Below are 13,818 nucleotides of genomic sequence, written 5' to 3'. Positions count from 1 at the left end.
TCATCTGAGCCTTCGATTCCATCTCATCTCCTCGCATGGCAAACTCCCCTAGCGCGACAATTCTTCTCAGAGCCAGTGCTTATTCCATGTTATTCCAGTACCTCATATGCTAAATATCCATGGTTATCCCAGAAGTTGCCTTGATCCGAGGTGCGAGATCACTAGGTAGCAACTGAACGGGTTACAGCCTTAGAATGCGTTTCTGTCTGGTCGGTAACCCCTATCACATCACCCGTCGTAAACACCACGACCTCCACTTCTCTCGCGACTTTGCTGTCCGTATCCGACGCAACCACCGAAAAAAGTTGGTGTGAGGCGTTCTGTGGATCGAGCTTTACAGCCCCTTGTTAAAACTTGCGTAGACTATGAAGCTATTCCCCTACTCTACATCATTAACAACCCAGCGTCGCAGTCTTTGTAGAACGGTACTCAACTTGTCCGAACCCATCCTCCGGTCCTCATCCCGCCTCCGCACCGCAAACGCGGCGGCCCGTTCCAGCACATCGCCCAGCTCGTCGGCCACGCTCAGAAAGGGCGAGTGACCGGCCCGGAGGCTGGCCGTGAACGAGCCGGCCGGGAACTGGCTCTGCATGGCCCGCTGCGCCGCGAGCGGGATGGCCTGGTCCTCCTCGGCGAAGATGTAGCCCATCTCGAACCCGTGGTCCCACGGCGCGAAGGCCGACTTGTCCTCCATGGCCTTGAGGCTGTGCGGCTGGAGGCGGGCCGCGATGTGGGCCGCGAGCGCGGGCTCGACGTCGGCGTAGAAGACGCGGTGGGGATCGATGGGGGTGATGATGTCGCTCTGGGAAGAGAGTCATTGGTTTCAGTGCTCTCCCACCTTATGCTTCTTCTTTTGTTGTATATAATAGGGTTAGGTGTGTAAGGAAGAATCAAGTATCACACCCAGTATTTACCTGCACATTCCACCACGGCGGATAAGCCTTCCCCGGGAGGTTATCCCGCAAACTAGTCCCCACGGGCACGGCAAACGCCCCCAAGTGCAACACCATCAGCACCCCGCCCTTTTTCCCCTCGCGAGCCCGCTCCGCAACGCCCAGCCCCCGCACGGCGCCGGCGGTCGGGATGCCGCCGTACGAGTGGGCCACGACCACGACCTCCTCGCCCGCGTCGCCGAGGATGCGGGCCTCAAGGCCGGCGCGGATAGCGGCCACGTCCTCGGCCAGCCCCGTCCGGGCGGGGTCCGCGGCGCCGACCGTGGCCAGCTCGACGTGGGCGGTGGCGTGGCCGCGGGCCGCGAGGTGGCGGCGCACGAGGTCGAAGGGCCAGGCCTGGTGCCAGGCGCCGGGGACGAAGAGGAAGACGGGGTGGGTGGGTGACCACGCCGCTTCGGGCGTGGGTTGGCCGATTCTCGTACACATGATGGCGAAGGGCGAGCGATCAGGGTGTAATGTGAAGGCAGTGTCTGTTGAGTCTCGTGGGATGAAGGGGGGGTTGTCACCAATGTGTCGGGCTGAAGGGTACCCACTCTCTCCCCACCTGAGCTGTGTTTCGGGGCCGCTATCACTATCACACCGAGCGGCTTGGCGCCAGTACGCTTGGGCAAAATAACTACAGTATCGCCATCGGACTAGTTCCGGGCACTTGTTTAGCCTCCCAACGGGCCAACCCTTTAGCTCTTCAACCCCTCTTGGAGAGCTTTGTGATGGTTCTCACCAGGGAGATGTACTGATTTACATCGCCTTTCCCATACACTGGGGGGCTGCATTCGTCTAATATCTGGGTATTAATGTCTTTAATTATCGCATCGTTAGCCCTATTACAATCAGACCAGGCTGAACATGGCATCATTATTTCTACGCACTATCAGTCAACTGTCTCCCTCTACCTTATGAATCCCTGGCAATGGTTGCCACCGATCACTGGATTTCATCCGTGGTGCCGCTCTCCGAGGTGGCCGGATGCGTCTTAGTCTCCCACGCATGCGGCTTCCGCCCGTAAACGACCCACCTGGAAAAAGACCGGTCAGCAATGGTTGATACCCGAGAACAGGACAGTACCAGATGAGGAGACTAGCGTAGACGTACATGGGAATGTAGGCATGTATGGCCGGACTGAGAAGGTCGGCGCGGAAGCTCATGGCGAATTCCTCGATCTGCTCGGCGGTGTAGCCCAGCGAGCTGAACATCCGGTAGGAGAGCCCGCTGATGTTGTCGTACAGGTTGCGCACCGACAGGCGGCCGACGTGCTTCATGCGCTCCTCCTTGCACCAGGGCCCAATCACACCGGCGTATTTCCGCTCCTGGACTTCGACAACTATAGGCAACAGGAAGCACGGGCTTGGGTTAGCGGCCTCCACGCCTCACAGTGGCGGTCCATGGAGCGGGGCTTGACTTACAGCCGATTTCTTCCATCCATTTCTTATAGTGCTGGCTGACCTCCACATCTCGGCCCCTCGACGCGGCTCCGGCTTTCAGCAATTGGCCCCAGCGCTCCAGAGTCGTACCTATGGTAAGTAGGCGCGAGTCAGTAAGAACCCAGCACCTCGACAGCCCTCTCTATCTCTCCGCGCCGCCCCTTTCTAGGGATCCGTGACTTACCCTCAGAACTGCCGTCCAACGAGACGACATCGGTGCAGCCGTCCACATACTCGATCCAGCCGCCGGGGTTCATGTTGTCGAAGGCCTGCTGCATGACATACTTGGGGTCGTTGAAGCACGAGAAGACGAATCGGGCGTGGATGTAATCGAACTTGGTTGGCCCAAACTCCCACGGCTCCTCGGCATCGTCGCGGATGAACTCGACATTCTCCGGCGGGTTCTCGGGCTGGATCTTGCTCAGGTCGGTTCCGATGATGTGCGATTCCGGGTGCTCTCGGGCTGGGCATCATGAGATCAGTCAGCCACCGACTACGCGTTTACATAAAGGGATATATCGAACCAAACTCCATGGCCCACAGCCCAGTTCCGGTGGCGATGTCGAGAACCTTGGGCGGGTTCGAAATGGGCGCCATGGTTAATCGATGGTGGAGCAGCACATATGTCGACATGGCCTGGAGGTCGAGGCGCTCTTGTTCTGCCTGCTTCCGTCAGCCCAATGGTGCCACCACAATGGGGTAGGGGGGTAGGGGGGTAAAGGTAGGGTAGACGAGTGCTAACCCACCGCGTCGTTGGGCAAATAGTATTTCCCTTCCTTATAACCGTGATAGCTGCGACCATTGGTCTCAACGACCGAGTTGGGCTCGACGACGGAAGCGCCGCTTGTTTCACGGTATATCTCGGCCGGAACCCAAGCCTCCGGCGGAATCCCACTTTCGCTCACCGGGACTGCGGCGGGAGACATGGTGTCAGGCCTGAGGTACAGGGGATCGATCTCGGGGAAGTCCTCTGGCAGAAACTCATGAGGCAAGAACCCGGCCCTCTTGGCGGCCGCAGAAGGATTCGAGGATGGTTCGGGGTCAGCGGCCCGTGGGACATCCTGCTTCTCCGGCTTCCGACCGTATACCGCAATCCTGTAAGCAAACGGGTCAGTGCCGTCAGAGAAACCAGACGCCTTTCACGGCTGTCCCAACTCACATGGGGAGGTATGCGTGGATTGTCGGGTCGACGAGATTGCGCCGGACCTCGGCGATGAACTGCTCGATCTGCTCGTTCGAGTACCCCGCCTTCTGGAGCATGACGTGCGCGATGCCGCTGACGCCGTCGTAAATGTCCCGCTGGCAAAACTTCCCGGCCAGTTTGATGCGCGGGTCCTTGGCCCAGCCGCCGTACGGCCAGGCGAACTTCCGCTCGACCACGTCCACGACTGCATGAGCGGCACACGCCAACGCATACGATTAGCACATGACACATTTGACCACATCTCGATAACGGTAGGTAGGTAGGTCCATGATCAACAACTTACAGCCGATTTCCTCGAGCCACTGCTTGTACTTCTCCGCCACCCGGAGGTCCCGCCCGTTGGTGGCGGCCCCCTGCTGGCAGTAGACGCTGACCTTCTCGAGCGCCGTCCCGCGGAGCGTGCCGTCGAGGCAGCCGGAAGTGCCGGTCGCGTCCATGTACTCGATCCAGCCGCCCGGGTTCAGGTTCTCGAAGGCGCGCTCCAGGACGCCCCGCGGGTTGTCGAAGCAGGTGAAGACGAGGCGGGCGTGGATGAAGTCGAACTTGGCGTCGTAGCACCACTCCTCGTCCGAGTCCTCGCGCACGAACGTCACGTTGGGGGGCTTGGTGTCGGGCTGGATCTGGCTCAGGTCCGACCCGATCACCTGCGCGTCGGGGTAAAGCTCGGCTGGGGATTCCTCAAGGTCAGCATGTACGGAGGATAGTCGGTGGGTCAGCTACTACACACCGAACTCGTTGGGCCATATCCCAGTGCCGGTGGCGAGGTCCAGCACGTGTTTTGGGTTTTTGATCGGGGCCAGAAATAGCTTGCCCCCAAGTAATATCTTCAATCCCTGATGCTGAAGGTCCAGCCGATCCTGTTCTGCCTACACGGCTGTCAGCATACCTGTTGGTGTACTTGTTCTTCACTTTGCGTCTGATAACCCACCGGGTCGTTGGGGAGGAAATACTTCCCCTCCCGGTACCCGTTGTACAGCCTTCCGTTTTCAGCCTGCACGGACGCCGGTTCCACAATCGAGCTTCCCGTCGGAACGCGGTACAGGTCGCCAGGAAGCCAAGCCTCCGGAGGGACATTGGAGGTGATCCTCGGGAGGTTTGCCGGATCGTCTCCGGCGTAGGCAGGGTCGAGTTCGGGGTAGTCTTCCGGCAGGAGCTCGTCCGGGTGCCAGCAGTCGTAGAGCTCAGACTTGGCCTGGACCTGTCTCGCTTCCAGGATCTGCGAAGGCAGCTGCAGCTGGCGAGGAATCGTCGCCGCCGGCGCCGCCGGTTGCTGGGGGACTGCGGGTGGAACGGCATTGTTCAGCACATAGCCGTCGTTACCCCCCGAGTCGTTGCCCATGAAATGTGTTTCTGGGATGGGGAGGCCAGACATCGCCCCAAAGTTTTGCATAGGGTCATTACCGGGCGACTGGAAGATGGGCGCCTGCGCTTGGGTTCCCTGTCGACCTGCCATGGGAAACTCCATGGGAAGGAGCGGTTCCGCATTGGCCTCATAGTTACTCCCAAATCCATGGAAGGGCTGCGAGGAAGAAAGCATCGTGTTAAAACTGCCATCTACTGGTATCGGCCTCATGGTATCCGGGCCGAGCCACATGAAGTCCTGCGCGCCCTCCTCTTGTTGGCGATTGGCGCTTGCGTCGCCTTGGGATTGGTAGGGGGCCGACATTGAAAATGTTGAAGATTTGTTCAATAATGGGGATGAGGATGGACAGAGGACCAACAATGGTGGGAAAGTAAAGCTGGGGATTATTAAGATAAGATCGTTCGATGTCGATGAGGGGTTAATCGGCAGCTGCACGATCGTTCGGGGCGCCGGACCGAGGACGTCCACGGTTCGGTCGTATTGCATACTACAGGGGGAAGGCATGCTCCAATAGAACACACTCAAGAGGTTGGGAATGCTGGCAGGCTCGCATCGCCACCCTGTTTGGGCCGGGCTGGCAAGGATGATAGCTCGTTACCAGAATGTCGGGTTCGAGGGGCCAATCACCACCGAGGCTTTTCATTATCACCCATGCGTCCAGATGGGACGATAAGGTTCTGAGCCAAAACGGGATCATGATTTATTAGTTATGGAGCTCGCGCCAGTCTACGCTTCTAAAACTAGGTAATGCCTTTGAAGTTGTAACTTTTGGACAAGGGGGACATCCCACACAGCAAGCGACCACAGGAGTAAAACCTACTTTCTCCATCAACAACATCTGTCTTGATTATTCCGCTTACCCCAGATAGCAACAGTGGAATGAACAAATACTACTGGAATAGTTTTCCGTGGAAGGTCTTATTCCATAAGAGACTTGACCGGTTTATTGTCGCAGGGGCATGACAGTTCATATCAATAAATGAGTGGATGCAAACGACTGAGCCGCACACTCGCATCCCCGATGTCACCCTGATCCGTTGTTAACCTAGGCACAATGCACCTCGCCATCGGAGTGAGTATGGCATTCCTATTCGTCAGTGTTAGCGTGGGAGTTTTACCACATTCCAGGGTAAACTCACAGCTGCAGCAGCCGACGTGGTCGAAGGCTCGCTCGAAGTCGTCGCAGTCGGGGCCGCGGACCCATGTCCACCGTGTCCCTCCTCTTTGCCCTCCTCCTCCTTGGCCGGCTTGCCCGTGCACCCTTCCCCGGGCACCGCGACATCAAACGCGTAAGCGTCGAGCGCAAAGTACTGCAGCGTGTGCGAGTTGCGGACGGCCCGGGCGGGCTCGGCGCGCGCCAGCTCGAGGCACTCGGCGTACGAGTCGGCAAAGTGCTCGGCGGCGCCCTCGCCCACGCTCGGCATGTGCAGCAGCCGGTGGATCAGGTCGGAGCCGAAGTAGAAGCTGAGCGCGCCCTGGGCCACGGTGTAGCCGTACCCGCACAGGCCCTCGAGCGGCTGGCGGGTGGTGTAGGACAGGGGGCAGACGACGGTCTCGTCGGTGGCGTTTTCGCCGCGCCAGTGGCCTCCCCAGCCTGGTGTTGCATTAGCAGCATATTAAAAGCATGTTTGGCAACCTGAGTATGTAAGGATACAGGGATATTGGGTGACGTACCTGGAAGAACACAGTTGCCATCCGGATCATCGCATCGGAACTTGAACCGGCTCCGGTCGCCGTTGGCGATCTTGTCGTACCACCCAATCACCTCGGCCGAAGGTGCCGTGCCAAAGTACTTTTGGAACAGCTCGGAGCTGTTACCAAAGCGCAGAACGTGGTCCTTGGCGTGGGTAGCCAGCGCGGCGGCGTCATCGAGGCCCTTCTTGAGCAGCGCCCGCTCGGTCGCGTTGCAGGACTCGTGGATGGGCCAGGCCTGCGACCCACCGGCGTTCCATAACCAAGGGGTAGGTGCCGAGGGTGCGCTGGCCGTCACAGTCTGGGTGACAGTCTCCTGGCGCCGTTGGACGGGACCGGCTGAGGCCGGGCTGCCGCTCAGGAGAGCTAGCAGGACGGTAGGGATGGTGCCTTTCATTGTGAGGTCTGTGTGTGTGCCTTGACTGGTTGGATTGGGCCGGAAGGGGTGCGGGCTGAGCGGATGAACATAACCACGGCATACAGACTTCAGACAGACTTATATAACCTTTTGGCTCTTCTCAGTTTGCACGGATTTCTCCTTTCGCCAAGATGCCTAGCCGGGCAGATTTTCAATATCTCGTCACTATCCAGTCACCTTGCTGGCCAGTATACTCAGCTCCCGATCCGCAGGATTTCTCATTTTTCCAAGCGTTTATTCCATGAGGCTAACTGATGATGGACGTTGACCCGAGGGAACGGAATAGTTGGCGGGGGACTGAGTCAGCATTCCCGCCCAGCAATCATGGTTATGACGAGATGAGGATTCCTGGCCGGGGTAGCTCGCCAAGACGCCGACGGTCAAGGGTGGGAGATTCTAGCCAGGAAAAGGTCTGGCGACGTGCATCCAGCCAAGACACGAGTTAAGTAGTTGATATGCGACGGGGCCATCAAGGTCCTTGGGTTGGGGATTAGATGGGTACGCAATAATATAGTCAGAGGATAGACTTTAAGGTACTTAGTTAAGCAAAGTTGAAACATGTATAGAGCGCACGGGCGAAGATACATACAGTTGTGCAGTCACAATGAATACTATCTACTTTTCAATTGTTCTATGATGGAAATTATATTGACCTCGACCTTTTTCAAATAGTATCTCTCTATATGAACACAGATTCGAAAGCCCGGCCAGGTGTGGGTCCAAGTTGGCGTCTTCCGATTCCGAACACCTTGATGGCCGTTATCACCAGTCGCCAAGGCACTATACCGAAATCTCGTTCCTTGGCTACGATACCTCTGAACATCATCAGCTCACCGCATCCGGTGAAATACCGCGGAAATTGGAAGTTGGTCGGTTGTCGTCGCTGTAATGCAATCCCACGGAATCCACCGGGGTGGACAGGCACCTTGTTTTTCTTTTTTCGTCGATGCATGCCAAGGTTCCCCGGCAGACACAAAAGGCTCACAAAGAGCAGGTTACCTCAGAAATAATCAACTCAAATACAACGCATTGCTATGTCATAAATACAGCCGTGTATGCCGCTTGGGAAGTCCGGAGCCCTCTCTGCTACTTGCACTAATCCCCCCACGCCCGTCTCCAAGCCTCTCTATACGTGACGATGCGCTTCATCACCTCCGCCTGCCTCGCGCTCCTGGCCACGGCCAGCGCAGCCAAGTCGCTCGCCCCCTCGCCCACCGAGTCCATCGGCTGCGAGCCGCACGGCGACCATTGGCACTGCGACGGGCCTGCTCCCACCGCGGCGCCCGTCTCTGTCTCCGGCTCGGCGGCGACAGCTGCCGCGACAACCACAGCAACGGAGCATGATCATGATCATGACCATGACCATGACCACGAGCACGAGCACGAGTCAGGCACTGGCAGTCTCAAGCCAAGTCCCACCGAGTCGACAGGCTGTCATGCGCATGGCGACCACTGGTAAGTTTTTAGTCCCAGCCCTTGCGCTCCCTGATACAACATGTGCAAAGGGACGTTCCTAACCCATCATCCAAACCCCAGGCACTGCGACGGACCGGTCGGCGCCGCGACCACCGGAAGCTCCCCGAACTCCGCCGTGAGCCTGGCCCCGAGCCCGACCAACTCAGTTGGCTGCAAACCCCACGGAAACCACTGGTCAGTTCCCCCTCCCTTGCCCTCGTTAACACGGCGAGACAAGGCTTGCTAAACCGGATCCCGTTTTTCCCTCATCAGGCACTGCGACGGGCCAGCCAGCGCCTCGTCGGCACCGACCGGATCTTCGCAGACATCCTCGGGCACAGGACCGGCTGCTGCGTCGTCGACCACACCCGCCAGCGCTGGAGCGGCCCCGCGTGGAGCCAGTGGGGTGGCAGTAGTGGGTGCGGTTCTGGCAGCATGGGTCTTGTGAGAAACTAAAAAAAAGGCTTTTCGTCCGAACCGAAAAGGACAAAAATCTGGGTCTGACCAAACGGCGACAGACAGGACCCTTTTTACAAAATGCATGGAACTTATTTAGACAGCCAAAGTCAGAAAAGTTCCTTTTTACTTTATCATTTCTTGCAGATATATTACGTAAAACGAACCACGCGTGGTGGGTGCGGAGCTAGTGCTGACCCTCGATACGAGAAGACCGTGCGATTGTGATTCGATGCTGCCTAGACTGGCCGCGGTTTCTCGAGGCCCGAATTGGCGGATAGATTTTCGCCAGAGCTGGGGACGTCGGGTGACGTGGCTGACATCGCTTTTCGCCATTTATATAATTTCGAATGCGCAAGTTGAATATCTGATTTTCTAGCAATATAATAGACCTGTGTAACCCTTGCATTTCCAACCGAGCGGCAAAATGTCCCGTCGCGACCCCAGCCGTCTGACGATGTATTCCACCCCATCCGGCTCGGGCACCGCCCTCGCCGCCGAAGACCAGCCGCTCCTCGGACGCCGACCGGGCGACGCAGGCCGCGCCCACGACTTCGACGACTGGGAGGACGATGATGACGACGAAGACGAAGACGACGATGACAGGGAGAAATACATTCTCCGGTTCCTCCCCGTCGCCTTGACCGCCGTCCTGGCCATGACGGCGACGGGCATCTCCAGCGTAATCGTCTACGACAGGATCGCGTGCCCGGACGGGCGGGACTGCGGCGATCGGTGGCGTCTCGAGTACTACCGCACCCTCGAAGTGGCGCGGACCGTCGCCAACGCCTGCGGCGTCCTCTCCGTCGGCATCGCGCGGATCTGGGTCGAGTCCGACCCCAAGTTCTGCCTCTACCTCTGGCTCGCGTGCCGCGCGCTGGGCGTGTGCGTTCTGCTCCTAGGATGTGAGCGCCGAAACCCCTCTCCATCTCTCCCTGTTATGTTTCTGGCGGCTTCGGGAAGAAAGAAAAACGATTGCTGGCCTGATGCGCGCGCGTGGACTGACTGATTGGACAGATTTCCTAACCAACATCCACGTCGCCGCCTCGAGCAGCGTCCTCGACGGCCTGGCCAACGGCAACATCCTGTACTTCGTGCTCGCCGCCGTCTACGTCCGGACCCGGGTCCCCGGCCGCTTCGCGCGCCTGGTGGGGACCTCGCTGGTGCTCTACCTGGTCGGCTGCGCCGTCGGCCCCTGGGCCCCCGCCCTGGTCCCCTCCAGCCTCCTGTTCGGCTTCGCCGCCACCCTCGTCCTCTTGGGGCTGACGGCCGCCTATCTCGTCGTCTTCATTCCAGCGGGCGCCTTCCCGGTGAGAGGCCACATCGGTGACGGCGATGCATCACCTTCCGCGACGACGACGACGAGAAGAAGGGCTATCGCCTCGGCCATGGTCAGTCCCTTCTACTACTTGTACGCCGAGTCCGCCGTCCGGCTCCCCGCCCTGGCGCTGCTTTTGCACCACACGACCCAGGGCTTCCTCTTCATCGCCATCATCGTCCACGCCGTGATCGACCTGGGCTTCTACGGGTTGCAAAACGGCATCGTCTTCGGCATCGAATCGGCGGTGCCGGCCGTTTTCCTGATGCTCGCCCTCTTCGGTGTCCCCGGGCTCCAGAGGATGTGGAAGCGAGGACGCCGTGCCACGGACGACAACGACGATGCTTCCAGCGAAGCCGGTAACAGCAGCCGAAGCAGCATCAGCGAGGGGGGTACAAGAAGGAACACGCGTGCGCCGTCGACCCGGGATTTCGTGTGCTCCATCATCTGCATGCTGGCGCAGCTTGTCGCCCTCCCTTGGTTCCTCGCAGTGACGGCGGAAAGCAGCGGCGCCGTCTACGGCTTGGTGGCCGTCGCCTCCCTTGGCATGGCCGCGCCCGCCTTCTTGAAGAGCTACACCGTCTCCATCGTGGACGCCAAGACGTCGGCGCTGGGGACGCTGACGCTCATGGAGAGCTTCGGCACGCTGATCGCCCCGCTGTTGGTCACCAGTTTCCAGTTCTGGTTCTGGCGGAACGCGATCGTGATCTTGGCGCCGTCGCTGGTGGGGGCGTCGATGGTTTGCTTGGTTGTTAGTTATTTCATGGCGAGATACGCCATGGCTTGGAGGTAAAGGTTGAACGAGACGAAGACGCGGCTTAAGGGCCCCCAAAAAGTAAGGACTGTCCAAGACTTTGGGCCATTCCGTTATATCGTCCGGTTGAACGGAGCAGTTTGGTAATAGTTGCGATTATACCAAAGGCAATGATGCTCCGACTGGATGGAGTTACCAACGAGTCAAGGTCTGATGAAGTACGGATGCGCCAGGCAATCTCGTCATGAAAATATGACATGCCCAAAATCCAGACTCCATAGAGGTGAAAAAACGTATCTAGCCCTCTATGACCCGCAGAGAGTCGGAGTATCAAATCAAGCTTCCTGTTAGCTTGCAAGTGTGGGGACTCCAGGTTTAAGCGGGTCCCGGGTCTAGATTCACAAGTCTCGGTACCCGGGTAAGTTCCTGGGGTCCCTGATGAGCCTTTCTCTTTCGGGTGACAACTACTACGGGGAAGTATTTGCAATGGATGACAGGTTGAGTGACAAAGTGGATGCATGAAGTAGAAGCTGTCTCCAGTATGACGCTGGGGATGAGTGAGTCGAATTAAGCATCTGCCATTGCCACGGCGCCTTCGAGAGACTACCGTCGTTCTGATGGTATTAGCCCAAGTGATCTTCAAAGTTGGAAGGAAGCTGAGCCATGAAGGAAATTAAAGATCTCAGCCCCCGAGGTTCGTAGTCCGGGGCTAGACTCCTCTGATCCCTGCTTCGATGCAAGGGGCATAGACTGTACGGCTTCTAGCCGCACTAGAGCGGCTGGGCTAGCGTGGACTATTGGCACCAAAGAGCACGTCGGCGACTTTAAACCCAACTCTAGTCGATCTTATAAGTGTAGCTGACGCGCTTTCAGCTGCGATCTAGCAGGCGCCAACCAGCTAATTTGCCAGCCGCATACGATACTTTATATATTAGAGAAGGCCGATGCAACATGGCGCATCGACGGGACTCTTTGCTATGCCCATTCGTTCGTTCATTCACTCATTCATTCGTTTGTACTGACCAGAATACACTCTTTCAACAGCCCGGATCCCGTGGCTCTTAATTTACAATAATAATGCAGCTGCACCCCTTCCTGGCCGCGGGCCTCGGCGCCGCCGTCGTGGCCGCCGCCCCGTCACCCCTCATCATCTCATCGCCGGTCCTGAGCCCGCAGCAGCTGTCCTGCGACGACATCCCGGCGCTGCCGGTCCTGCAGGCCCTAGGCGACGCCGCCGCCGCCTCCATCTGCAGCCGGCTCGCCCCGGTCCCGACGCAGACGGCCCAGAGCACGACGACGCGGACGGAGACGGCCACGGCCACCGTCACCGAGACCGTCACCGAGACCGACGCCCAGACGGCCTCGGTGACGGCCAGCACCGTCGTCCAGACCACCGAGACTGCCATCGTCGACGGGCCCACGGACATCTCGACGGAAACCATCACGTGCGTGCCACAGTCAAGTGCTCAGTCATGTTGTGTTATATATTAATAAGAGTTGCTGACCCCCGCCAACAGCGAGACCGCGACCATCACCCAGCCCGCCACCTCCACCGTCTATACGACAAGAGCGGTGTATGTCTCGACCCCCCCTCAACTCTCATGTTTCCTCGCTGCCGTACCAAAGGATTCTCCGTTTTCTTTTCCTTTTCTTTAGTTTTTCTTCTGACACGAAACCCACAGGACGGTCACGACGGTCGGACGAACCGGTCCCTACAAGAAGAAGCACAAGCGCGGCGACAAGTGCGCGGCCAAGCCCAAGTCGAGCAGCAGCAGCAGCTCCGCCACTACTACGACCAGCTCCGCCCCGACCAGCTCCGCTTCGAGCGACCCCGTCGATGGTAAGCCTACGTGCCCTTCTTTGCTCCCGCCATGAAATTCATCTGCCTGACGCCCTAAACAGCCCTCGAGAGCTTCCCCGACGACGTCGTCGCCGCGGCGTGCGCCTGCCTCAACCTCGCCGCCCCGACCACGACAGAAACCGTCACCGTGACCGCGACGGTCCCCGCCTCGGCCTCGGCAACCCAGTCGACGTCCGTGACCGTCTCCCCCACACTCGCGACCGCGTTCCAGACCGTCACGGCCGGCACCGAGACCGCCACCACCACCACCACGGCCCCGGGCCTGACGACGGTCGTCACCACGGCCACCACGGCCACCACCACCGCCACCGTGGTAACCGCGACCGTCACCACCGCCGACCCCACCGCCCCCGCCACGACGAGCACCGTGACGTCCAACTGGCAGTACGTCCAGGCCTTCGACAACCGCTGCGCCCCGACCAAGTGGGGCTTCTCGGGCGACAACTACGGCGGCAGCCCGCCCACCTACGGCGGCGCCTTCCAGAGCTGCGTCGACCAGTGCGCCGGCGACTACCGCTGCGGCCAGATCTACTTCACCTACGACGACCCCGTCCGCGAGTACGGCGGCGTCTGCTACACGGGCGGCCACCCGGAAATCGCCCCCTCCGGTACCAACAGCGTCAACGACCGCATCACCTGGCGAAGCGGCGCCGACTTCCAGTGCGGGATCCCCTACGAATCCGTGCACGGAGTGTGGTACAACAAGCCTATGTAGGCGTAGGCGAACAAGCAACAATCAGGGCCCAATCGCACTCACTACCCTAAGTACCATGGTTGGTCGTGTGACGTCTAGTATACTTACTTTCCAACTCCTCAAAGCAGACGCGGGCCGAGTCAACAGCCGTGCTTTCATCAACTAATATCGCTTTCTCTTCTCACTACCAAGTAATTACTTAGCAAAGACAGCTCAGGGGGTAATAATA

The 13,818-nt window shown here is 58.9% G+C and overlaps 6 protein-coding genes across 6 annotated transcripts; 3 read left to right on the top strand and 3 right to left on the bottom strand.

Annotated features, from left to right (window-relative positions):
• Positions 1 to 379: 379 nt before the first annotated feature.
• On the bottom strand, positions 380 to 1,379 carry PG985_009670 (uncharacterized protein; the record flags this gene model as incomplete). Its single annotated transcript, XM_066829438.1, has 2 exons — positions 380 to 802; positions 915 to 1,379. The coding sequence occupies 2 exons, from the start codon at positions 1,377 to 1,379 to the stop codon at positions 380 to 382; spliced, it is 888 nt and encodes a 295-aa protein (XP_066684350.1).
• A 498-nt stretch (positions 1,380 to 1,877) lies between these two features.
• Positions 1,878 to 5,244, bottom strand: PG985_009669 (Secondary metabolism regulator LAE1; the record flags this gene model as incomplete). Its single annotated transcript, XM_066829437.1, has 10 exons — positions 1,878 to 1,968; positions 2,001 to 2,274; positions 2,357 to 2,464; positions 2,559 to 2,837; positions 2,899 to 3,037; positions 3,121 to 3,469; positions 3,534 to 3,762; positions 3,862 to 4,245; positions 4,306 to 4,444; positions 4,507 to 5,244. The coding sequence occupies 10 exons, from the start codon at positions 5,242 to 5,244 to the stop codon at positions 1,878 to 1,880; spliced, it is 2,730 nt and encodes a 909-aa protein (XP_066684349.1).
• A 742-nt stretch (positions 5,245 to 5,986) lies between these two features.
• Positions 5,987 to 7,030, bottom strand: PG985_009668 (uncharacterized protein; the record flags this gene model as incomplete). Its single annotated transcript, XM_066829436.1, has 3 exons — positions 5,987 to 6,028; positions 6,081 to 6,535; positions 6,616 to 7,030. 3 exons carry the CDS (start codon positions 7,028 to 7,030, stop codon positions 5,987 to 5,989), a joined length of 912 nt encoding a protein of 303 aa, XP_066684348.1.
• Positions 7,031 to 8,189: 1,159 nt separating this feature from the next.
• Positions 8,190 to 8,962, top strand: PG985_009667 (uncharacterized protein; the record flags this gene model as incomplete). Its single annotated transcript, XM_066829435.1, has 3 exons — positions 8,190 to 8,506; positions 8,588 to 8,642; positions 8,780 to 8,962. The coding sequence occupies 3 exons, from the start codon at positions 8,190 to 8,192 to the stop codon at positions 8,960 to 8,962; spliced, it is 555 nt and encodes a 184-aa protein (XP_066684347.1).
• Positions 8,963 to 9,389: 427 nt separating this feature from the next.
• Positions 9,390 to 11,073, top strand: PG985_009666 (uncharacterized protein; the record flags this gene model as incomplete). The annotated part of the gene is made up of 2 exons (XM_066829434.1): positions 9,390 to 9,867; positions 9,980 to 11,073. The coding sequence occupies 2 exons, from the start codon at positions 9,390 to 9,392 to the stop codon at positions 11,071 to 11,073; spliced, it is 1,572 nt and encodes a 523-aa protein (XP_066684346.1).
• A 1,038-nt stretch (positions 11,074 to 12,111) lies between these two features.
• PG985_009665 (uncharacterized protein) lies at positions 12,112 to 13,610 on the top strand (the record flags this gene model as incomplete). The annotated part of the gene is made up of 3 exons (XM_066829433.1): positions 12,112 to 12,479; positions 12,717 to 12,874; positions 12,937 to 13,610. 3 exons carry the CDS (start codon positions 12,112 to 12,114, stop codon positions 13,608 to 13,610), a joined length of 1,200 nt encoding a protein of 399 aa, XP_066684345.1.
• Between the last annotated feature and the right edge of the window lie 208 nt (positions 13,611 to 13,818).

Source organism: Apiospora marii (assembly GCF_038362585.1).
Source record: "Apiospora marii strain CBS 49790 chromosome Unknown utg000005l_segment0_segment0, whole genome shotgun sequence".
Lineage (NCBI taxonomy): Eukaryota > Fungi > Ascomycota > Sordariomycetes > Amphisphaeriales > Apiosporaceae > Apiospora > Apiospora marii.
This window is presented reverse-complemented; position numbering and strand designations above follow the sequence as displayed.